Source organism: Culex quinquefasciatus, chromosome 2, assembly GCF_015732765.1.
Source record: "Culex quinquefasciatus strain JHB chromosome 2, VPISU_Cqui_1.0_pri_paternal, whole genome shotgun sequence".
Classification (NCBI taxonomy): domain Eukaryota; kingdom Metazoa; phylum Arthropoda; class Insecta; order Diptera; family Culicidae; genus Culex; species Culex quinquefasciatus.
The window spans coordinates 70,679,167-70,704,345 of record NC_051862.1 but is presented as its reverse complement, the minus strand read 5'-3'; the positions used below and the strand labels follow the sequence as shown (position 1 = coordinate 70,704,345).

Genomic DNA, 25,179 nt, shown 5'->3' with positions numbered 1-25,179 from the left:
TTCGGGGTTTCAGTTGTTGGCTACCTACTACAATGATGTACGGCTCAGCTATGTACGTACACAGTAGTAGCGTTGACAAAGGTTTGTTCTATAGTTAGTAGATTATGCTGGTAATATGATGGACGGCGACGTTGTTCTATACTGATGGATCCAGCGAAGTGTACGGAATCTTTTGAGCATCGTAGTAGCTTGTGGAGTTAGGCAGATCCAAAACTTATACTTACTTTCTGCCTAAAGAAATCGTGTACATGGAGGTTTGTCAACGTGTGGTTATGAGTCAGTTAGGAGCATAAAAGAAAACAAAACATAAGGGTTTGGAAGCAACAGGTAACAACATTAGTCATAGGATTCTTTTCCTCTTAGTAGAGATAAGAAATAGCCGTTTGACTGTTCGTAGTGTCTAAAAATGCTCAGACGATGTCCTACGTGCCAGTTCTTGTTACAGTCCTGCGCCATCTTGAAAGTAGGGTATTATAAAGATTTCCATCCTATTCCATCCAAACTGCCAAGACCAAGCCATGTAACCTAGCGGTAACGCTTCGGCTTGTAAGCCGTAGATCGGGATTCAAATCTCGGCGCGGTCAAATTTGGTTAAGGGGTTACTTACATGTAAGTCGCCAAAAAAGTCAGAGGTTGGTGTCAGCACACACTTAATTTTATTTAAAATCTGTTTTCAGGGCATTGAAATATACATTTTCATCTATTATCAAAATAAACTTGAAGACATTTGGTTGTATAATTTCCGAGATATAACGTCATGATTCGAATTCCCGGACGCTTCGAAACCCGGACACCTCATCTTGTTTTATCAATTATTTGGATATAAGTTCGCATTATGCATGTCAAAACTGTGTTATTTGATGAATTCTAACTTCAACTTTCATTTAAAGTTTGTTTGAGCGCTGTAATAATGTCAAAACAATAAAATAAAATAAAATTATAAGATTACAAAAAATGCGAAACATTTCACGTGAAATATTTCATAGGCGTCCGATGCACCGGGAAGGCAAAGCAGAAATTTATGGTTTTGATTTCCTCAAATTCAAGCAATTTTTTATATAAAATATCGATTGTTTTGATGTTAACAGCTTATTTGAGACCTAAAAAATGCCATTCACTGACATTTCAGTCCAAATTTGTGCGATTCATGAGCAAAAACGAGTGTCCGGAATTCGAAGCAAAAGTGTCCGGATTTCGAATCAGCTTTTATCAGTGTCCGGGATTCGAAGCACAACAAGTCATTTTAATTTACAAATTCTAATGAAAAATTGTTAGAAAAGACATATTTTGCATGCATTCTCTTAAAACTGACTGTTAATACTACATCCTGATGATATTTCTTCATATCCAACTTATTACATGATTTTTTGTCAGCTATAACAAAAATGATATGCTACTAAGTGTCCGGATTTCGAATCATGACGTTAGCTATTTGAAGATAGCAGTTTCAAAAAACGGGTACCACGATATGTCAACACTGCCTTGACTAAATCGTCTCAAAATTTTGGTGAAGACTCGTTAAAACGGTCCTGTGTGCATGACGAAGGCCGATTTTCAAAAAATGTTTAAAAAAAATATTTTTTTTTGTGTTTTTCATATAAAAAAATCGTCACTCTTTGATTTTTTTCATTTTTTTAAAAAGCAAAATTTTAAAATCGGGCTTCGTCATGCACACGGGATATGTCTTGAGAGTCTTCACCCTGAATTTGAGTCAATTTGGTCCATCCAATCTCGAGATATCGTGGCACCCGTAAAATAACGAGGTGTTTCGAGAAAAACTCTCAGAAAGTGTGGCAATCCGCTTTGCGCACGGCAAAATGTGGAACTTGAAATCGTCTCTAACTCAGTTTTATCATGTAATATCTTCATGAAACTTTCAGGAGAAATTGAAAATCATTTTTTTAGTGGATTCTAAAAATTATCTTGTACAAGGTGAAATCTAAAAGATTGGCCTCAAGGTGGGAAATGGAATTCGTCAAAATCTAAAGAATATCGAGAAAAAAGTTTGTGATTTTTTGACAAAAAGTTAAGAATAGTCTGGAAAATCCTGGAATCGAAAAGCCTGGAATGGAGTGTAATTGAATAAATAAAAATGAATCAAATATAACAAAATCATTCAAAAGACAGAGAACAATGGCTTTTGAATGATTTTGTTATATTTTATTTATTTTTATTTATTCAATTACACTCCATTCTTTGCATGTATGTATGATCCCCATACCCGCAGGCAACTTGGTCCCGAAACACATGCGAGCGCTAGGTGAACAATTCGATCATCTTTTACTCCGTCATCTGTACACCCACGTGAATAAGTTTTTTTGCACGAATTTTAGTGCTACAAATACCGGCGCATAAAACAAAATGATTTCCCTTTTCCCTCCCCAAGCGCCGGAAATTTGTAGCGGGTGTAGGGACACTTTGCATAGACGCCCTTGCTCCCATCACGTCACTGAGGGTATGGAGCGACGAGAAATTAATAAGCATGCCTCCCAGTCGAACCTTCATTAGAGAAGCAGGCAATCCACAACTCACAACGAACGACTAAGGGAACACCCTACCGCGTATATAATATGGTTGGCGTAGTTGTCTTCAGTGAAGTGTATGAATGATAGAGTGGATGTAAGAGTTGTTTGAAAATAATAATGGAAAGCTCTCACCAAACAACGGAGTCTTCACATCTGAGACGAGCTTCAAAAATGTTAATCAAGAGTTTAAATCTTCAATCTTGAGATGCTCTTCTTCTCCGTCCGCGGTTCCTAGTACTATTCCCACGATCCATCCAAGATGTTCTTCTCAAGAGGCTCCATGGATTCATACTTCCGCTGGGCTTCAGAGGTATTGAGACATTCTTGATCCAGAACTTGATGGCTATCGGCATTTGGCACACTTCCGGCATAAACCTGCCCGTAACGCGAATGTAGGCACTCATCCGGTTGATGGGAATCTTATCGAACACACGCGACGAAATGGCCGGAGATTTGAACACTTTCTTTTAAAGCACGGATAAAGCATTTTTCGTATTTTTTTTCGGAAAACTCCATGAAAATGACAGGAGCAGAAAAAAATCATTCAATTACACTCCATTCTTTGTGAGCACTTCGCAATTCGCAATTCGCAATTTTCAGTGTACGAACGGGCCTTGACCGATCTTATGCACTAGGTTCCCGACGAACACGCACTGCCCTTACACCTACATCTCACCCTTGCTCTGAGTCAGTACGAGCAGCACGCTAGAACACGCTTTGAGTGTTCGTGCCAGGCATGCACACCTTCTTTTCCGGTTACGCATTTTAACTCGGCCGGGGGTGGTACATTACGTAGGGTTTGATGTAAGTATAAGCGCCTAGCCATTTATAGTGTGCCTATCAACTTTCATTAAAGCAAAAACTGTTTTATTTTAGTTTGAATTCAAAAACTAATTGTTATTTACTGTGTATTGTTTTCTCCTGAAATCTTCCCTAATGTTGAGTCGTGTTTATTTGTTGCTATTTCTTTTGTCGCGGTGTTTTGTTACAATATTTTGGTCCTAAGCATTTTTGAAAAGTTTTTAAAAAGTACAATAGTAATATTTGTGTCTATCCTAAATTGAGTAAGGGCTCGAACCTCACTTGCATAAGAAAAAGGTGAAGTTTCAAAACAATGGACAGTGAAGGAAATATACTATGTAAAGAATCAATAGTAAAAGAAAGATAGTAATTTATGAAGTAGATAAAGAAATTAACAATAGTTAATAAATAGAGGTAACAAACAAGCTTAGATTGTATTGAGGGCAATTTTCAGGAAGATGAGAAATTATTCAAATAGATAAATAAAGAAAAGGCACATGATAAACAAAATTGACATCGCTGCCAAATTAAGGGAAAGCAGACAGTTTGTTACAGCAGCATCAATTGTTAAAATAGAGTGGAAAAGCGTTGAGAAATAAGAGAATCAAATAAGTAAAATCGAAATCAAATGGAGGATAGTAAACAGAAGCCGTTTTAGAAAATCAGTGAAACAAAATAAACAGAAGATAGCTGTTAGCTGAAATGGAAAGAAGAGAAACCCCGTTGTGCGATGCTCAGGTACATCCACAGCAGTTGACTCAACATACTGCGAATCAAAACAATACCGTCTACAATCACAAATTACTTCCCTTTCCCACATTGTAGCGCCCCTTTCTTCTAGCCGTCTCGACTCTGACCCGCGGTGGTCAAAGGTTTACGATCCGTTTCCACAGGCCACCAGCTAGGTCATCATGAAAACCAAGCCAACGTGGAGGTAAGAAAATAGGACACTTGTAAGGAACCAGAGCTATACTGTTCTGATCAAGAATGATCTAACAGGACTACGGGCGTAGTCAGTGACGCTCCTTCCAGGATGTTCCTCGCCTGAGCGTCAACTGAAGAGGCATCATATCAGTATCATTCACTCTTGGCCTGCACTCCATTCTTTGTGAGCACTTAACAAGAAATTTAATGTTCTTTTCAGTATTTTAATATTTTTGGATTTAAATTTTGAATCGATTGATTAGAAAAATGTAATCTTCCGTTCTTCACTTCAAAACTTTTAAGACGTTCATTCAATTGAGACCATTACAAATATGTTTAAATAATAAGTCTCTCGGAAAATTTTGCATAAAATTTGAGGGAAAGTTCTAAAGCTGGATTTTTCATTAAAATAAAACTGAAAACATTGAAATTCTGAGAAATTAAAAATTTAACATAAGCATTAAATATCAAATAAACAAACCTTAAACCGGATTTAAAACAAAATGCGATTTTATTGAAAGAATAAAGCCGTCCTCAGGCATTTCTTGAAAAAAAAATATTTAAATAACGTCATGATTCGAATTCCCGGACGCTTCGAAACCCGGACACTTCAACTTGTTTAATCAATTACTTGGATATAAGTTCGCATTATGAATGTCAAAACTATGTTATTTGATGAATTCTAACATCAACTTTCATTTAAAGTTTGTTTGAACGCTGTAGTTATTGTCAAAACAATTAAATAAAATAAAATTATAAGTTTACCAAAAATGCGAAACATTTCACGTGAAATATTTCATAGATGTCCGAAGCACCGGGAAGGCAAAGCAGAAATTTATGTTTTTGATTTTCTTAAATTTAAGCCATTTTTATATAAACTATCGATTGTTTTAATGTTAACAGCTTATTTGAGACCTAAAGAATGCCATTCACTAACATTTCAGTCCAAATTTGTGCGATTCATAAGTAAAATCGAGTGTCCGGAATTCGAAGCAAAAGTGTCCGGATTTCAAATCAGCTTTTATCAGTGTCCGGGATTCGAAGCACAACAGGTCATTTTAATTTTCAAATTCTGATGAAAAATTGTTAGAAAAGACATATTTCGCATGCATTTTCTTGAAACTGACTGTTTATACTACGTCCGGATGATATTTCTACATATCCAACTTATTACACGATTTTTTGCCAGCTATAACAAAAATGATATGCTACTAAGTGTCCGGATTTCGAATCATGACGTTATTTTTTGCTTTGTGCCATTAAAGATATATTTAATTTCAAAAATTTAAAAATAAAATTATTCCTTAAGGTGCCCAAGTGGTTTATGGACAGTCCACGGGTTAAATCCTATTTAAACTTGTTCCTGCTACCGGCAAAATGTAAATAAGAATAAAACTTTAGCATAAAATGTTCATTTTATTCACAATTTCGTCCACTCCATTCTATTGAGTCGGGATATCCACCGATGGCGCCACCACTTGTTCCAGCCGAATCTGACTTTTTCCTTCTTTTTGCTGTCGCCGCCTCAACCCCTGATCATCACGCATCTTCTCCTGCTCCAATCTCCTCTCGATCATACTGACGCTGGTGAAACGCACCTCTTCGCCGGCTTCCTCCACGATTTGGTCCTTCTCCCCTTGAAAATGAACTCGATAGTGATCTTTCAACTCCACCAACAACCGAAAGCTAGCCTCGCAGCGACTACACGGATACAGATTCTCCCCGAAATGCTGCGTCCGACTGTGCTTGACCAGATCGTTGCTCTGGGCAAACGCCCGGTCGCAGAGCTTACATTTGAACGGTTTTTCTCCGGAATGAACCCGCTGGTGACGGTCCAGGTGGTGTTTGTTCCGGAATCGCTGCTTGCACATGGAACACCCAAATGGGCGAGCCTCTCCGGAATGAATCTGGCGATGCTTCACCAGAGAGTGCTTCATGGTGAATCGTGTCCCGCAGACGTCGCAACCGAAGGCGCGTTCCTTGGTGTGAACAATCTGGTGATTATTGAGCGACCCCTTCGAGTGGAACCGGGCCGGACACTCGCCGCAAGCGAATCGCTTTTGGGACGAATGGCGAACCGAGTGCTGGCGCAAGTTGCTTCGGTTGTTGAACGACTTCCCGCAGGTCGTGCAGAGGAAGGTGGTTCCGGCGGTGTGAACTTGCTGTTGGTGATCTTTTAAGGCACTGCTGGTGGGGAATCGCGAGTCACAGTTAGGACAGTCGTAGACCTGTTCCGTCTCATGGTACAGCTTGTGCTCTTTAAGCGATTCTTCGCTGTAGAAATCTTCCTGGCAATCGTCGCAGGTAAGAGCTTTGATTTGGTGAATCTTTGCCATGTGTCTAGACAAAGATTTTGAAGTTTTCAACACTCTATGACAAATTTCGCAAGATTTATCAACTTTCATCGAAGGCCCCTCACTAGGTTCTACTTCATCCTCCACCGTATCGTAAACATCAATTACTTCAATCGGTTTGTTCTGTTCCTGTAACATCTCGCGCAGCCTCTTGTTGGAAGCGATGCACAGCTGGAACAGTTCATACGCAGACAGGATCTTTTCAGTGCATTCCAGGCAGACATCGAGGGGTAGCTTTTTAGAATCCTCAGCCTCTGAGATTGAGGAAAATACCGGACTGCAGATTGCGGTAAGCATATCCATAAGAGTTGTCTCGCTTGAGACTGGTGATGTGAGAAGATTTGTGGAGTTCAAATCGGCGATGGAGGTCAAACATATTCGGCAGAGTTGATCCATCGGGATTAACAATTTCCTAAAATATTGATGAGATTTTAACAATTTAAGGTTTCACATCCGCTATAAAGCGGTTGTACTTACTGCTTGTTTCTACTATAGAAGCTATCGATGATTTTGTTGTTATTCCCTTATTCTTCTGCAGTTTACACGACGGAGAAAAGAAGCACTCGATAGACTAGTGTTTAGGCTATGAACATAGTCTTTTCCATCTCTTTATAGAGTAGAAGAGAGGGAGGGCGACATTATGTTCCATGGATACTTTTGCGTTCACGACAAATCGTGTCCTAGGCATTTGTAGAAATAAGTTGCCTTATCCCTAAGGATTTCGGAAAACCCAAATGTTTAACATCATGTTTATCATGTTAACATCACGTAAAAAATTTGAGTCTTCTGGAATCCTAAGGAATAAGGCATCCTATTTCTACAAATGCCTAGGACACGATGTAATTTATGCTTCGTATAATAACGAAAAATAATTAGGTATTTGATATTTGAACATTCGACTTAAACAAGCTCGATCCAATTCAATGAATCATCTTTGCGTTAAATTTCACACAGTAGGCCTGGCCACTTAAACGTTTGTGATGTTTCAGTGAAACTTTCCCTGTTTACAAAGGAGCTTAAGTGCAAAGGGCATATCTCGTGGAATAAAAACTTTTCGAAGGGGCCTATGAAGCTTTTTCATCAATATTATCGAATAAAATACATTGATTGGTAACTTTACCACAAGGCGATAGAATAGCAACAGTTTTCCACCCGTTGTGAATAAACTTTGAAATTATCCTAGTTTTATTGAGTTGGGAATTCAAGCAAAACAATGTAAATGGGCCGAAGCCGAAGAGTAAACAAAGAGTCTATCCTGCTCAAGTCAGTTGATGTTTACATTAGGAACGAGCAGGATAGACTCTTTGTTTACACTTTTTTTTTTTTTTTTATTTAACTAACTGGCCTTTGTAAACATAATTCAGCCAAGTTTTGTCTAATTCTAGAACAATTCAAAATAATAATAATAATAATAAAATTAAGTTGACTGGCGTAGTCCTCCGTCAAACCGTCAAACGGCTGGCTTGCACAGTCGTCTCTTCGGCGTGTTTGGTGGTAGAATTGGTTGATCTCGTTGTCCATGGTTATTGCATTGTTCGATTTCGAAATTTTGTTTGTCGTTCTCCTCCACGCAGCTTCTTTTTTCTGCTGAAACTTCTTTCTCAGATAACTGCCTTTTTGCCTTTCCTTTCTTCCCAACAGTAGTAAATCCGTCCTTACCATTGTCCTCAGTGTGTGGAGCAATGACTTGAGATTCAACTACTGTCGGTTCGATTAGCGGCAAAACAATCGGGACGGCTGGATTGGTTGGGGCGATTAATTGTTGTGGCTTGTTCACATGTGATGTTTTTGCTGCTTCGGAGCAGCTCTTTGACACGTGTCGTTTTTTTCCGCAGCGTCGGCAGCTGGCAATTTGACCCGTGTATGTGGCAAGGGTACAGAGGTCGCACACGGAAATGTACGAGGGAATTGGTTTGGAAAGTTTCATTTTCAACACCCGCACCCCGTTTGGGACACCGGCGAAGAAATTTCTCCAAACTTCGTCCCGTATGGTGAGTACTTCCCCGTATTGCTTCGTTGCATCGGCGATCTGAGCGTTTGGCAGGTCCAGCGGGAGGTCGTGGACCCGAACGTCGACGGTGTTGTCGTCGACGTAGACCGGGATTTTTATAGCTGGATGTGTCTTGAACGCGTACTTGCAGTGGTTTTCCGTTGCTATCTTGGTGGCGGCTGCAGGGTCCGCCATCTCGATGAACACGCAATGGCGGATGTTGTGAAGCTGGATGCTTTTCAGGTCGGAGGATGTTATTCCTAGACCCTTTTCAACAAACCGCTGCACGACTTCCAGCTTTGGGCGTTCCGGGAGGACACTGAAGTCCACAACGAGAACGTTTTTGCGGGCAGCACTCATTTTGCAGAGTCTGCCACAACGCGAACTTTGTTTGAAAGCGAACAATAGCGATAGCACAGCAGAGAAAACACGTCTGTTGCTCACGAGATGTAATTGCCAACTGTTTGTTTACACTTCGGCCCTATTACAATGTTTTGCTAGAATTAAAAAACTTTTCGCAAATTTCAACTTGATTTCTCTCAATGTTTTGAAAATGGACTTGGGGCCTTTTACAATGTTTTGCTTGAAGTAACTTATCTATTCTACTTTACATAACTTTTGTAAGCTAAACGATTGTAGATAGGCCAATATTTATTTTAATCAACTTACCTATTATATGTTAAGTGATTGTAGTTCGCCATAATGTAAATTTTCACGCCATTCAAAAACAGTTGAGTTACTCAACTCCATCCACTATCAAACCACCAACCCTAGCCAAAAGTTCTTGCCCGGTCCACCACGCGCGCGTGTTTATAAATAAGCACATTATTTTTGTTTTGACTGCTGCTGAGCAGCAAACACCGAACTGTCAAACCCGTTCGTGTGATAAACAGAGCAAGCGAAAAGGGGAAGCACACATCAACTTCCATAACTTCCTTCCACAGGACCCGCGAAAACAGGAACATAAAAAGCGATGGATCTGCTAGGTTCCATCCTGGGCGCCATGGACAAACCTCCGGCCCGGGACAAAAAGGAAAAGGAAATGATCGAAAGTAAGTCGCGGAAATGGGGATTTATGAAAGTAGAAAAGTGGGGAAAAAATGCGCGCTATATCTAATTTTAGAGCAAAAGAAGGAGCTGGAAATGATGCGCAACAAGGAACGCGACGAGCTGAACCGGTTCCGGAAGTACGCCGAGGAGAGGTTGGGTCGGTTGGTGAAGGATCCTGTGAGGACGTACATGGAGTTTCAGCCACTGGACAAGGTGCACAGATCGGTTGTGTAAGTTATCGTGGTTCTTTAAAAGTCGTTCTGGTCGTAGACATAACCGGAATGGTGTTGAATAACGTAATTTTTGTTAGTTTAGTAAACATCTAGACATTTTCAGGACAATAATGTCTCGAAATTCACTTCAGCAGACATGCATTGGAACTAAGAGCTAATCTTAACGTCACTCAGCTTGTTCTAGATGGCGTTAAAAGTTGTGTTATGCATGTTGCCCGTTGTAAACGACTTGATTTTAACATGAATAATGTGCAGAAAACATTGGTCTTTAGAAAAACAGACTTTAGGTATATTTCTATGTAACTGTTCTCATAAGCTCTCAAGAAGAACTTCTTAAATGCTCTTTGAGTGAACTTAAATGGTCTTACCCTATATCTCACTTGGTTTTTTTTTATATACTAGAGGAAAAACCCTTTCTAATCAAACACCAATCTTCGTCATATGGAGAGTTTGATGCTCGATTACAGCTCCAAAAACACTATTTAGTCTTTAAACTTACTAGCAACAGCACCGTCTCTAGTAAGCACGCAAATGTATGCCACTTACTGGTCAAAAAGATCAAATTTAATGCACCTTTGATCATAATTTCTATTTTGCTAAACCATTTCTCACCTTTTTATTTTTTGGCACACACATCCACACGATGAGAGCTTAACTGCTAAACGAAAGTCGTCATCAAAATCTTTCCACTTGCGCTAACGTTTTCAAAGCGCTTATGATATGAAATTGCTCCCAACTACCGGCAAAATGTTCTTTTGAACATTAGTTAGTCACTCACTTGAAAAATAATCCCGAAACATGTAAATAATTAGCAAGCGCCATCAAAAAAACAAACGCGTCAAGTCTTTTGACGTTTGACTTTTGAGGACCCATTCCAATCGAAGGCTGAAGAAAACCACCAGCGCCTGTTAGAGAGAGCCAGTGATGCCAGGAAACTTTCTCTATAAATGCTACTTTTCGTGAGTGTTCGCTTAAAATTTCATCACAATTGGCAGCATCAAAGCAGACCCGAAAGAGCGCAGGAAGAAAAAAAAACTAGCTGAAAATAGAAAATGGGCGTGGCCCAATGCATTCTCGTCTGATTAGAATACATTTGGGATTTTTTTAAATGCTTCTAGAGACTATTTTTTATATCCTCAATGGCCCAAATGAAAATTTCTTGAATTTATTTTGACATTTTCACAATATGAATTTTCATTTGTTCAAAAATTAAAATATTGATATTTTAGAGACAGTTTCAGGTCAAACGATATTGATATTGCATGAAAATTGAAAAATTATTTTATAGTTCTATTGATGTTTTTGTACAAGTTTGAAAGTAATATTTAAATATAAGATCCAAAAAAGTTTCAAGTAACTCTCAAGTCTGATAAAGAGTGTGATAATTGGGGTAGTTTTTTTATAGAAACTTGAAAAAAATAGAACTTACTTTTCAATGATTAATAGCAAAGTTTAACAAAATAATTCAAGGCAAACACAAAACTAAAAACTCAATCTCCCTCAGCCACGACATCGCCGAGATCGCCGGCATGGTCGCGATGAGCTTCGGCGTCGAGGGCGTCGACCGGTACATCGTGGTGTACAAAAAGGAAGGCATGCCCTCGGAGGACGAACTCGCTGTCCGACGGAGCGGCGAACCGTGGAACAAGCAAACGGCGGAAGAGTACTGCGAGAAGAAAAAGCAACAGCAAATGCTGGAAAAGGAACTACGGAAGCGTCCACTCGAGGAGAAAGAGGTCGCCACTCCGGTCAGCAACTACAAAGACAAATACGTTCATCTGATTGGACAGGACGCGGCGCTGGAGGCAGCTAAGAAGACAGAGTCCAACAAGACGTACGGTTATGGTGAGGAGGTCATCAATTTGTTAAGTAATTTTTAAACATCTAAAAAGGGCTTTCTTTTTTTGTAGTTCCTAGTGAAAACAAACGCGACGTTCGCTCGATCGAGCAAACTATGGCTGATATTCAGGCGAAGAAGAAGCTCAAGACGCAGCACGCGGCGGAGGAACCGCCGGAGGTGGTCGTTGATTCCACCGCAGGATCAACTTCCGGTCAACCTTAGACGCGTTCGTCCAAAGACTTTGAATTGCGCGTATACATCGTGTCGGTGTGTGTTTTTTTCTCGGTGGACCAACCAAAACGGAGAGTTGAATTTTGTTAGCCACAGTTTTAGCTTTAGTATCTCTTTTTTCTTAGTTGATAAGCTTCGCGTCCACCGATATACGTAGGAATTTATTACGAGATTACTGAATTGCTCGTCTCAGCAAGTAGCAATATCCAGTTTTAAGCAGATTTAAACCAACTTAAACTCCCTCTCGCTGTCGTTCTTCCAGTAATTGTGTAGAAAAAAAAGAAAAGAAACAAAACAAAACTTACATGAGAATAAAGAACGTTCTTTATTCACCACATGAACACGGCCTTTTCGCGCAGAATCCGAAGTCCGTGCCGGGTCCACTCGGGCTCCGTCAGCCACAACTCGCCGGCACTCTCCAGGCAGGACATGATGGCGGCGCCCTTCCACGCGGTAATCTCCGCGTCGATGTCCTTCGAGCTGGTGACGATGTTGTGTTCGGAGCGGTAAACGAGCGGGATTTTGAGCGATACCCGATTCTGGAGCCAGTTGCTGATGCCGACAAACTTCATGCCGCCACCGACGACCAGGATGCAGCTGTACATCTTGCGCTTCAGCTCGTCGTTGGCTGGAATGGGAAGATTCAACATTACATTAAGTGAGTTTACAAAAGAAACAGCAACTACGTGTTGTGTAAATTTAGTATTTTTTTTCTGTGTACGCATAATTTCCCAACCAATCGATGAGACGGAAATAACCTGGAAATAACGTTTTTTGACATTGAATAATAACCTGGCATGTTCATTTCTGGTTATTACAAGAACATAAACAGTTATTGAGATGGTCAGACTAGATGTTAAGGCCGTTGCAAATATTTTTTGAAGTTTATGTCTCTTGTCGCATCTATGTCGAGTGGGGAGGTGCAAATATTTGAAAAATATAAAATTTAAATTACGAGCCACGGTTTCAAAATGTGAACAAGCTTAAGGAGGTATTAGGCTATGACAAACCAACTCCCACTTTTTTACAGTTGTTTGTTTGCAGAAACGTCAGTCGGCGAGTTTGGCAAACTGTCACATACGAAATAGAGGTGGGCAAAATCGCTCTTTTTTAAAAGCCGCTCATTTTCGTTCGCTCATTGAAAAGAGCCGCTCTTTTGAACGGCTTTTTCAAAATATGGATGAAAAGGTTATTTTTAAGAATGATGTGATTGGGCAACATTTTTATTGAACGACCGTTTTAAATTATCTCGCGGAAAAACAATATATTTTTAAGCCGTAGAGAAAAGTGAGAAAATATTCAATAAGCAATGTAAAGTCAAATCAACCGCACGCGAAAAAGAGAAAACCCCGATTCGTCTTGGTGGATGCTATGACCAGAAAGTGAAAGATAATCGTTGCCTTCCGAGCTGCGATGGTATTAAAAAGACTTATTCAATCGCGTATTTTTAACTTCTTACCGCCGACGTGCCATCCGAGCAACGGTGCTATGGGAAGGGCTTTCAAAAAGAAATGTAATCATAATTAAAGTTTTTTTCATAATATAATATCACGAAAATGTGAAACAGCGCTGCTACACAACACACGATTTCTTCATAAAAATAAACTTAAACATCGAAATATTCAAAAGATTTTCAAATCAACCCAAACATACTTACTTTACTTTTACTGCTCGTACAACCTCCGGGTCATGAGCTGTCTCCAGATGCGCTGCCACTGGACTCGGTCCTGGGCTGCTACTCTCCAATTCCGCTGCGGAACTCCCACACTTCCCAGATCTTCCTCCACTTGGTTAAACCACCGTGCACGTTGCGCCCCCCTCCGCCGCGTTCCAGCCGGCTCCGCCGGCTTGCGACGTGTCCGGCCCACCGGATTCGACGTGTCCGGCCCACCGGATTCGGCCAGCCTTGGCGACCTTCCGAATACTTGGCTTGCCGTAGAGTTGCGCCAGCTCGTGGTTCATCCTTCTCCTCCATACAGTGTTCTCACGCACGCCGCCAAAGATCGTCCTAAGCACTCGCCGTTCGAAAACTTCGAGCGCTTGCAGGTCCTCCTCGAGCATCGTCCACGTCTCGTGCCCGTAGAGAACGACCGGTCTTATCAGCGTTTCGTACATGGTACACTTTGTACGCCGGGAAAGATGGCCAGACCGTAGGGTCTTGTGGAGTCCATAGTAGGCACGACTACCGGTGATGATGCGCCTCCGAATTTCTCTGCTGCAGTTGTTGTCCGACGTAACCAACGATCCGAGGTACACAAACTCCTCCACGACCTCGAACTCGTCCCCGTCGATCGTCACGCTCGGTCCTATGCGAGCCCTAAGGGACTCGGTTCCTCCTGCCAGCAGATACTTCGTCTTCGCAACATTCACCTTCAATCCAACCTTATCCGCCTCCCGCTTCAATTCGGTGTACCGCTTAGCCACCTCTTCGAACGTTCTGCCGACAATGTCCATGTCGTCGGCATAGCAGATACGGAGATACCGTCGCCTTGTCGCAGTCCCTTGCGCGATTCGATCGGGGCGGACATAGCACCCGAAATCTTCACGCTGCACCGCGCTCCGTCCATCGTTGATTTCACCATTCTGATCAGCTTCCCGGGAAAGCCGTTCTCGTACATGATCTTCCATAGCTCTTCGCGATCGACCGAGTCGTACGCGGCTTTGAAATCGATGAACAGGTGGTGCGTCGGGATCTGGTACTCGCGACACTTTTGGAGGATTTGGCGTAGCAAAAAGATTTGGTCCGTCGTCGATTTCCCCTCCACAAAACCGGCTTGGTACGTCCCTACGAAATCCTTTGCTCGCTCCGACAGACGACAGAAGATGATCTGAGACAGCACTTTGTAGGCCGCGTTGAGAATAGTGATGGCTCGATAGTTCTCACATTCCAACTTGTCCCCCTTCTTGTAGATCGGGCATAGATCCCTCTTTCCACTCCTCCGGTAGCTGTTCTGTGTCCCAGACCTTGACTATCAGCCGGTGTAGGCAGGCCGCCAGCTTGTCCGGGCCCATCTTGATGAGTTCAGCACCGATACCATCCTTACCCGCTGCTTTGTTGTTCTTCAGCTTCTTGATGGCATCCTTAACTTCCCTCATCGTGGGTGCTGGCTCGTCCCCGCCGTCCACCATACCGCTGACGTCGTTTCCCCTGTCGTCCTGGTACTCCGCCTCCGGGCCGTTCAGGTGCTCGTCGAAGTGCTGCTTCCACCTTTCGATCACCTCGCGCTCGTCCGTCAAGATGCCTCCGTCCTTATCCCGGCACATTTCGGCCCGCGGCATGAAGCCTTTCCGGGATTGACTAAGTTTCTTGTAGAACTTACGCGTTTCGTTGGAGCGATACAGCTGTTCCATGTCCTGGCACTCCAACTCTTCCAGGCGGCGCTTCTTGTCCCGAAAGAGATGGGTTTGCTGTCTTCGCAACTGTTTGTACGACTCCTTGTTCCCAAACATGCTAAAAATGATTCGAAACGCAGGGGAATGCATTTTAAATAAATTTTAGCTGCACAGGAAAAAAAATCATGGTAATATTACATCTGGGAAGGGGTACATCTTTTATGTCAGAAAAAAATTTGTAATTTTACCTCTGAAAATGTGTAATTTTTCCACTTTTCTGTTGTAATCTTTTCAGTCTAAATTGAGGTAAAATTACATTATAAAAGAGGTAATATTCAACCTTCCAAAATTACACCTTCCAAATTAACACAATTTTTTTACTGTGTGATTAAAAAATATATTTTCTTGCCCCCTGATTTTTCGGGCCAACTTTGAAGGGGGGGGGGGGGAGACAAAAACTTTTAATTGAATTTGTACCAGTCTTAATTATATTTATAACAAGTTTAAAAATTATTCCATCTTTGAACGGTTCTTTCACAAGACCTGAGTTTAAATAAGAACCACGGTTCATTTTTTGTGAGCCATGGTTCGTTCGCTCTTTTCAATGTACCGGCTCTTTGAGCGGCTCGCTCTTTTTTGCCCACCTCTACACGAAACAATGCGAGTTTGTTTGTCATTGTCTAATTCCTCCTTGAAACGACTTAAACTTTGAAAAATATTTGCAGCACATGTTCGAAAAATAACTTCAAATCTGTTTTTTTAGAATTTTATAATTTTTAAATTTTATACCAAAACTGGACTATAAAAATTTTAGCATTTAGAGTAGCAAACTTTCAGAATTTTAAAATTCTAGAGTAGGGGAACAGCATCCAATTCCAGCATGCCTCTAATGTTGCCATATCAGCACTTTGACATTCAATTACAGCTCATCAAAAGCGCTTAACTGAAACCGAGTGATAAATAGCTCAATAAGATGTGAGCAAAATTTGTGAAAATTAGCAAATTGGATTTTTTGGTTTTATAATTTTAGAATAAAACCGAACTGTTTTTCTTGAGAAAGGGGGATCGCGACAAGAATGGCTTAAAAGTTGCGGGTTTTGGTCTACTAAAACATGTTTAAAAATTTCGAAAATCAAAAAATACGTATTTTTGGAAAGTGCGTCCGAAAACCCTTTGTAAATTTTTATGTACAACGGTTAAAAAACATGATTAAAAACCATTTCTGATCACTTTTTTTTTCATTTTAATGCATAAAAATAAATTGACAAAAAAAAACTATGATCCCCTTGGTACGAGCTGTCAAGTAGGACTTTTTCTGTCAAGAAGGGCTGCGAAGTTAATTTTTGAAAATTAATTTAAAAATCCATTTTAAATCCTTTGCGGTCGTACAAAGGGTCATTGTACTCAGCAAAAAAAAGCTTTATCCTTGTGAACAATAATATCATAAATCTAAGCTTCATTTTAGGACCCAATTAAGTTTTTGTGAAAAAAAAGTTAATAACATCGGCAAAAAAAAAATCCGTGTACCTATTTTTTCCTGGATATGCCTCATCAGAAAATCGGCCGATTTAGTAGAGAATTGCTCATATTCGATGCCAACATTTCAAAAAGCATCATGTACAAACTATGCGTTTTGAGAAAAACGCATTTGAATGTTGAGCATGTATTTTCAATTCCCATTTTAATATAAAAGCAAAATAAGATGTTCTAATGATAACAAACGATGAAAAACGTTGCTTTTATTGATGCTTGATCATCCAAATTCAATAAAACATTATTTCCGTAATTTTATTTGAGTAAAACAAACATAACTCCTTTTGAAATCACCAACGTCGATATCACCCTGCTGTCATTGAGGGGGGCGCTTTGTTATGATTCGTTTTTCTTCGCCGAATGTACATGGCGCTTTTTTCATGTTGCTTTTTTTTCGTCACGAGGTTTATGTAGTCTTTTGTTTGACAGGGCTATACTGCCGTTCTACGCATAATTGTCCCATGTTCAAAAAAGTGCAACTGAGAAAAACGCGATTGAAATTTTTCGACCGATTTCTGTGTTTCTACGCATACTTGTCCCGTGGGTTCCTATTCACCCTAAGTGTCCCTAATCGCCCCAGTTAGCAGTTTATCACCCTTATTTGTGATCCTCTTGCTATACAACAGGTAAACAAGGCATAATGCTTAGTAAAACTAATGATTCCGTGTAAGAAAATACTTGGTGGGACAATTATGCGTAGAAGTTCAACGATGGGACAAACAGACTTGGTGTTGTTTTTGATGAGTTTCCGAACAAAGTACCAGATTTTATGTGTTTTTCTTAAAGTACACATCAGACTAAACTTAAAAATGGCATAAAGTCAAAATCGTCAAAAACTGACATGGGACAATTATGCGTAGAACGGCAGTATATAAACAGGGACTGCTGATGGCAGAGATTTTGTTTATGTTACTTTAGGGACCATCCATAAACCACGTGGACACTTTAGGGGGTGGTTATGGCGATTGTCCATGATCCATACAAAAAGTTTTTTTGTATGGACAATTGTCCACGAGGGGGTAACAGATTCTCAAAAAAGTGTCCACGTGGTTTATGGATGGTCCCTTATTTAAAATCATGATTAAACAGACTTTACTGACTTGCTTTTGCTCAATTTTGGTGGAGATTTAGCTTATTAGGAGTACTTTCAGAATATGCAATAACCCAGAAAGTTGCAAAATGTACATGATGCCTTTTGAAATGTTGATATGTTCGATAGTTTTCCTAAAACATACATGTTAAAACAAAACAATTTTAAAAAATGTACTCACGACACCGCTCGATACTCTGCACCACCGCCTGATCGATCCCAATAATCTGCCCACCGGGCAGCATAAAGTCCTTCTCATTCGCCATCCTTCCAACCTCCTTCGTCTCCTGCTCCAATCCCTCCGCCACCATATCCTCGTCCGGGTTGTCCCCTCCCGCCCCTGCCCCCAACAGTCCACTCTCGTTGGCCGTCTGCTCGAGATTCTCCTTCCCGCGACGTCCCGTTTCACGGAGATATTCCGCGTCGAAGCAGTCTTCCGAATTTGGGTCGGCGGCGGATGGTTTCTGGGTTTTTGGGAGGGCGCGATTCGCACCCGTTACGGAGAATAGTTCCGTGTGGAATACGGCTAGCGGAGCGACGATGGCTTCGTCCCCGATTTGAAGGGTGAACCGTCGTTTTTGCTGTTGTGGGCTTTGGACGGAGAAGCTTTTCTCGAGGGAACCGCACACGTCCAGGTTGACGTGACCGTACTCTTCTTTGAGTTGCTTGAGGAGGAAGGCGTCGTGTGGCCTTGCCGGGTTGCACTCTTTGTAGGGGAAGGCGCACTTTTGGAGCATCCAGTAGAAAGCTTGCGTAACGTCTGCGCCGCCGTAATCCAGGCGGACTCGCGTGCTAGGGTGGGAGATTCCGTCCTCAACGCAGGACACGGAGGTTTTTTGGTCGCCGACGTCCACAACACAGGCGTAACCGACTCCAGCGCCAAACGTGGCGGCCACGTGGTCCTGCACGAGAAAACAGCTACCGAATCCGATCCTGTTCAGCAACAGCGTAGTCAACTCCTTCAAATGTCCCCTATCGTAAATGTCCGGAATGACCAGAACCGCTTTGTAGTGCCGCAGCTGCTTCAGATCAACGCGCAGTCGCTGCTGCAGCACGTGCTCCCAAATCGCTTGCAGATCGCTCATCACGCTTGAAATCGATCCGCCCACACTCCGGTGCAGATTCAACTCGCCCCTCCGAATCGGAAAGTGCAAATTAAACTCCCCGCCCGGGTTCAACCACAGCACCTCCTCCCCAAAAACCATGTCCCCGACCAGATCGTCCCGCCACTCCGTCTTCGGCCCGTCAACCGTCTCCGGCTGGGACCGTCGATTGAACGCCGAGATCTGCTGCGGTGGAGTCGCGTACCGTCGCCGGCCATCGGACTGAACGCACGACTGCAGCGTGTGAGACACCGCCAGCCGACATTCCTCAAACTCCGGCAGCGAATCCTTCGAGGACTTGGAACCCGTCATGGGCACGGAAGCAACGGCCACCGGCAGGACCGGATCGCGGTGGGCGAGGCCACCCGGTTTGCGACGCCGCGCGATGGCGTGCAGCATTCGGCAAGGGTTCACGTCCGAGGCGCGGCCCATCCGCAGGTACAATGAACCCGGGTGGATTACGATGATGTTTTGGGCTTGGAGTTGCTGGATGGAACTAATCAGTAAATTGACTCACAATTTAATTGATTTGATACGAACCTCGGGAGTTTCTTTTGGGGTGGCCATCCTGTGATAAATCTCTCACAAAATCAACACGTTTCCTTTTCACAAAGTTTACTTTAAAAATTTAAATCTGATATCGAAACACTCGCGCGAAACCCGGCTGATAAAAACGTAAACAAAAACACTTTTTAGCGCGAGGTTAGCTCTTGGCTTGATGTTGATAGGGTGACCAGGGTGAAAAACTGCAGGATTTGAGAGGAAAAGTACAGATTTGTGAAAAAATCTGTACACTCAACCCCCGGTGGTTGGTCACTTTTTCGTTTGACACTTTTTTATTATCCGCGCACCACCAAACCGAAGTGCGCATCTCTTCTGTTCCGCAAAAAATCTGTTGCGCCATACAAAAACTGAGTGGTTTGTCGTAAGCGTGTACATCAGCCCGTGGCGCAACAGGCTTTGACAGGTTGCGCTCGTATTTTGATTTTTGTCTGCCTTCACAATAGTTTGTACCCCGTTGGTTGGTCAAAGTCAAACTAAAAAGTGACGAACTGTCACTTTTTACACGGCGCTCACGCACACTATCAAAACAAACGTTTAGTAGTGTGTGTGAACTCCGTGTAAGAAGGGTGTCAAACTAAAAAGTGACCCCGTTCGTTTGACAACAGTTGGTGTCAAACCAACGGGGTTTGAGTGTATAAAATATTTACAAATTTCTCGGGTGAGTTTTCAAAAAGCCGTAAGAGCACGCGTAAGAGCCACCGTGACCTCCGACACTAATTTTCGTTTTTCTCCAAAATGAAACAAAATTTCATTTATTGACTTTTTTTTTACTAGGTCCTATCTCGAGTCCTATAAACATATGAAAGACAATAGGTTATAGGACCTTTAAAAAAAACTCTGGATTTATTTTTAGTTTGGGGCACTTCAAGGACGTGTAGATAATCAATCTCAAGTATTGTTGAAATTGGTTTTTCATAAGTAGATTGAATTAGAGACCCTAAATAGGGAGACTGGTCTAAGCTGGCTAAATCGATCTGGCAACGTATGTTTTGAGCTTGGCAACACTGATAAGTTTTGCTGGGCGTAAAGGCAAATGCTCGTTTGGATACGTCAAACTCGTGTCTGTTTGGGTACGTCAAATTCACTTCGACCAGTCTCCCTATTAAGAATCTCTAGATTGAATACCGATGCAAAAAGGACTTTGTCTATCAATGGCTCTTACGGCCTTTTGAAAACTAATCCGAGATTTATTATAATAAATGCTTGAGATTGATCATCGACACGTCCTTCAAGTGCCCCAAACCACTAGCGTGCCCAGGGTGGGGCAACATGGGGCAGTTGCCCCACCATCCTCGGAAATTTGTTCTAAAATTGGGCAGGGGGTGTCCATAAACGACGAAATTTTTGAAAACTCCAATATTTTTGCCCCACCTTCCACGCTAGTGCCCCAAACTAAAAATAAATCAAGAGTTTTTTTTTACTTAGTGCGTTTATAAACGCACTAAGTATTGTGCGATCAGTTCCTAGCTGGACTCGATCACTGGAAACGACCGGCGACCACGGTTATGACACGACTGTCATCCACATACAAAGCGAGTGAAGTCAAAATCGAACCAAGATCGAACCAAGTTTTTAGCGCGTGGCATTTGAAAAGGTCGTATGCGCATCGGACATAAGTTACATAAATAATAACTTTTTTCAGTTTTTTTTCTTTAGGAAGATTTATGTTTAATCTCAAATTTTATCAAGGGGAACAGCATATAATTTCATCGAGAAACTAATGCTGGCATATCAGCACTTTGGTGTTCAGTTACAGCTAGTTTAAAGCATTTTAGGCAGAAATTTAGTTAGTATTCTGAAAGCGTAATTCATTTTAATACAACGGACAGGAAATATCAAACAAATTTTATTTTGTTTCAAGGAAACTGCAGCTATTCAGTTTTATGTTCAGTTCAGTGTGTTGTGTTGTCTTTATTGGATGGCCAAGTAGAACTTTTTTTTATTGATCTAATAAATGTTAAATGTAAAAAAATAACGTAATGCTTGTAACTATCTCGCATATATATGCAAAAAATTAAATACCGAGGTAGAAACTAACAAAAAACATAATTTGAGAAAAAAATTATGTATTTATTTCATACGACCTTTTCAAAAACCATACGTAAACAATATTGACAGCGCCTCTGGTGGGGACTTCAGGAAACTGCATGCCAGTCAGATCCCTGCCGGCGACTCAGTGACCGACGAAATAGGCGGCGGGCCAGATGCGGGCATAAAAATGTCAAAATCTCTTCCCCCCTCACTTCGTCTCACCATCCAGCTGCAGTTTTGTTGACAAACAAACAGAGCACGCGGTCGCATGATGACGGCATCGAGCCAGAATTGGGGGTGATCATGTGATTAAAAATGAAAGTTTTTTCAAGAGAAATTATATTTTTCCGACCGAATAAAAAAATTGCGAGCATGTTCAAATAATTATTCCTGATGTTGGAGAAGTGATGAAAAAGCTAAATTTTAATCCATAATTTTTCTATCCAGGTTTTTAAGCGAAGATGGCGTTCGAATGTTGAACGTCCGAAATGTCAAAATCGCGCAGTAGCACCAATATTAGAAAAAAAATGCGGCTGTCACACTTTTTTCGTAATGTTGGTACCACTGCGTGATTTTGACATTTCGGGCGTTCACCATTCGAACGCCATTTTCGCTTAAAAAGCTGGATAAATTGAATTTTTTTTCACTCTAACTAGGAACCCCTAGGTCTATCCACGACCGTTTCCAATGACCGTGAGAAGATGCCAGAAAATCCAGCTACGAGCTAAATCCACAATAAAAGACCATCTTTAAACCACGTGGACACATTAGGAAGGGGGGGTATGTTGATTGTCCACCTTCCATACAAAAAAAAATTTTTTTCTATGCACAATTGGGTCCTAAAATGAAGCTTAGATTGCTGATATTATTGTTTACAGCGATAAAGCTTATTTTTCTGAGTACAATGACCCTTTGTACGAGCACAAAGAGTTTAAAATGGATTTTTAAATCAATTTTGAAAAATTAACCTCGCGGTCCTTCTTGACAGAAAAGCTCCTACTTGACAGCTCGTTCCAAGGGGACCATAGTTGATCCATCGAAAAAATGTTGTCTTGTCAAAAAAAAAATTTTGCATTATGGCCTATCTACAATCACTTAGCTTAGAACATCTAAGTAAAGTAGTTACTTAGGAAAGTCTGCAACTTATGGCCTATCTACAATCACTTAGCTTAGAACATCTAAGTAAAGTAGTTACTTAGGAAAGTACGCAACTTACGGCCGTCATCCACAATCAACTTAGAAATTTTGCTGGGCTGATATACGTTGCTATGCAGTTGTTTGTTTACCTTTGATATTGAAACGTCAACTTACCGTAGATTTTGAAATTTTTCAAACCATACGTCAGTTTCTAATTTGATTACTTTTCCATTGTAGAAGCTCGGCTTTATTTCCATTGATTCAAATTCCTAAGCTAAGTGAAATTTTCTAAGCTAAGTGATTGTAGATAGGCCATTACGTTCGTCATCCACAATCAACTTAGAAAACTTGCTGGGCTGATATAAGGCTTTCTAGTCAGAGATTTACCAATACATTCAAAGTATGTTTACATGACAGCTGGACGTTTGTTTGCATCAGGTTTCCTATCTCTTTCTAGCAAAAGTTTTTTGTCAGGCGACTTCTAGCTGGTTTTTTTGACTGGCCGCCCGATATGTCAGAAAACATACTTCACAGGGCAGTGATAGCTCGAGCTCGATCAATGTTTGCATCAGGACACTGTGACGAGAAGTTCGTCATTTTTGGGTTAAAATATATTTTTTTCACTGGGCCTAGAAAGCCTTATACGTTGCTATGCAGTTGTTTGTTTACCTTTGATATGGAAACGTCAACTTACCGTAGATTTTGAAATTTTCCAAACCAAACGTCAGTTTTTAATTTGATTACTTTTCCATTGTAGGAACTCAGATTCATTTCCATTGATTCAAATTCCTAAGCTAAGTGAAATTTTCTAAGCTAAGTGATTGTAGATAGGCCATTAAAATGAAAAAAAGTGATTAGAAATGGTTTTTAATCGTGTTTTTTACCGTTGTACATAAAAATTGACATAGGACTTTAGTACCCAATTGGGTCCTAAAATGAAGCTTAGATTGCTGATATTATTGTTCACAGCGATAAAGCTTATTTTTCTGAGTACAATGACCCTATGTACGACCATAAAGAGCTTAAAATGGATTTTTAAATCAATTTTGAAAAATTAACCTCGCAGTCCTTCTTGACAGAAAAGCTCCTACTTGACAGGTCGTTCCAAGGGGACCATAGTTGATCCATCGAAAAAATGTTGTCTTGTCAAAAAAAAATTTTGCATAAGGCTTTCTAGGCCCAGTGAAAAAAATATAATTTAACTCAAAAATGACGAACTCCTCGTCACAGTGTCCTGATGCAAACAATGATCGAGCTGTAGCTGTCACAGCCCTGCGAAGTATGTTGGCTGACATATCGGGCAGTCAGTCAAATAAACCAGCTAGAAGTCGCTTGACAAAAAAAATTGCTAGAAAGAGATAGGAAACCTGATGCAAACAAACGTCCAGCTGTCATGTAAACATACTTTGAATGTGTTGGTAAATTTCTGACTAGAAAGCCTTATTAAAATAAAAAAAAGTGATCAGAAATGGTTTTTAATCGTGTTTTTTACCGTTGTACATAAAAATTGGCATAGGGCTTTAGTACCCAATTGTTCCCAAAGGGGGAGGGGTTGAGATTTTCAAAAAAAAAGGTGCAGGTGGTTATGTTCTACATGACCAATATGACAAAGAACTTTGAACAAAACTCCTAAAAAATATTCTATTTTATTTTATATTTTTAAAACATTGCCTATGTATTTAATCCTAAATAATTTATTCCAATAAAATGTATTCAATCTTTGGCACCTCTGTGGAAATAAATTGCCAAAACAAGTATGGTTCGGAAAATGTCCAATCAAAATGGTAATTTTCATGTCCAGTATCAAAAACCATGAATTTTGGTACTCATATTGCCCCAAGTCGAATAGTTCGATTAATGTCCCCCCGGTAGAACCTTCCCGAGGGCAATTGCCACTCCGGGTGTGGCCTATCCGGTCAAAATGGCCATTTTCATTACCAGTTTCAAAAATCATGAATTTTGATACCCATATTGCCCCAAGTCGTATGGTACGATTAATGTCCCCACGGTAGAACCTTCCCGAGGGCACTGGCCACTCCGGGTGTGGCCAATCCAGTCAAAATGCCCATTTTCATTACCAGTTTCAATAACCATGAATTTTGATACCCATATTGGCCCAAGACGTATGGTTCGATTAATGTCCCCCCGGTAGAACCTTCCCTCAGGGCCATGGCCACTCCGGGTGTGGCCAATCCTGTCAAAATGGCCATTTTCATCACCAGTATCAAAAACCATGAATTTTGATACCCATATTGCCCCAAGTCGTATGGTTCGATCAATGTCCCCCCGGTAGAACCTTCCCGAGGGCACTGGCCACTCCGGGTGTGGCCAATCCGGTCAAAATGGCCATTTTCATTACCAGTTTAAAAAACCATGAATTTTGATACCCATATTGCCCCAAGTCGTATGGTTCGATTAATGTCCCCCCGGTAGAACCTTC

General features: G+C 41.1%; 3 protein-coding genes across 4 annotated transcripts; 1 reads left to right on the top strand and 2 right to left on the bottom strand.

Moving 5' to 3' along the window:
* Positions 1–33: 33 nt before the first annotated feature.
* Positions 34–12,289, top strand: LOC6035963 (sperm-associated antigen 7). Of its 2 annotated transcripts, XM_038250133.1 has the most exons (5): positions 34–327; positions 9,539–9,646; positions 9,718–9,874; positions 11,382–11,722; positions 11,788–12,289. In XM_038250133.1, the coding sequence occupies exons 2-5, from the start codon at positions 9,568–9,570 to the stop codon at positions 11,937–11,939; spliced, it is 729 nt and encodes a 242-aa protein (XP_038106061.1). In that variant the 5' UTR covers positions 34–327; positions 9,539–9,567; the 3' UTR covers positions 11,940–12,289. The 2 variants fall into 2 exon arrangements, with proteins under 2 accessions (XP_038106061.1, XP_001846071.1); XM_001846019.2 differs by lacking the exon at positions 34–327 and having other exon boundaries at positions 9,427–9,646.
* Positions 5,641–7,183, bottom strand: LOC6035965 (zinc finger protein OZF). The gene is made up of 2 exons (XM_001846021.2): positions 7,082–7,183; positions 5,641–7,016 (listed from the first exon to the last, which is right to left on the bottom strand). The coding sequence occupies exon 2, from the start codon at positions 6,998–7,000 to the stop codon at positions 5,693–5,695; it is 1,308 nt and encodes a 435-aa protein (XP_001846073.1). The 5' UTR covers positions 7,001–7,016; positions 7,082–7,183; the 3' UTR covers positions 5,641–5,692.
* LOC6035962 (actin-related protein 8) lies at positions 11,992–19,688 on the bottom strand. The gene is made up of 3 exons (XM_001846018.2): positions 19,548–19,688; positions 18,086–19,493; positions 11,992–12,576 (listed from the first exon to the last, which is right to left on the bottom strand). Exons 1-3 carry the CDS (start codon positions 19,572–19,574, stop codon positions 12,278–12,280), a joined length of 1,734 nt encoding a protein of 577 aa, XP_001846070.1. The 5' UTR covers positions 19,575–19,688; the 3' UTR covers positions 11,992–12,277.
* Between the last annotated feature and the right edge of the window lie 5,491 nt (positions 19,689–25,179).

Bases quoted from the DNA above. Each gene is read 5' to 3' on its own strand.
- LOC6035963 (XM_038250133.1), top strand. From the start codon at position 9,568: ATGGATCTGCTAGGTTCCATCCTGGGCGCCATGGACAAACCTCCGGCC. The intron at 9,875-11,381 runs GTAAGTTATCGT...AATCTCCCTCAG, and splicing joins AAGGTGCACAGATCGGTTGT to CCACGACATCGCCGAGATCG. The intron at 11,723-11,787 runs GTGAGGAGGTCA...CTTTTTTTGTAG, and splicing joins CAACAAGACGTACGGTTATG to TTCCTAGTGAAAACAAACGC.
- LOC6035965 (XM_001846021.2), bottom strand. From the start codon at position 7,000: ATGGATCAACTCTGCCGAATATGTTTGACCTCCATCGCCGATTTGAAC.
- LOC6035962 (XM_001846018.2), bottom strand. From the start codon at position 19,574: ATGGCCACCCCAAAAGAAACTCCCGAG. The intron at 19,494-19,547 runs GTTCGTATCAAA...AGTTCCATCCAG, and splicing joins CCCCAAAAGAAACTCCCGAG to CAACTCCAAGCCCAAAACAT. The intron at 12,577-18,085 runs GTGAGTACATTT...TTCCCATTCCAG, and splicing joins GCAGAGTATCGAGCGGTGTC to CCAACGACGAGCTGAAGCGC.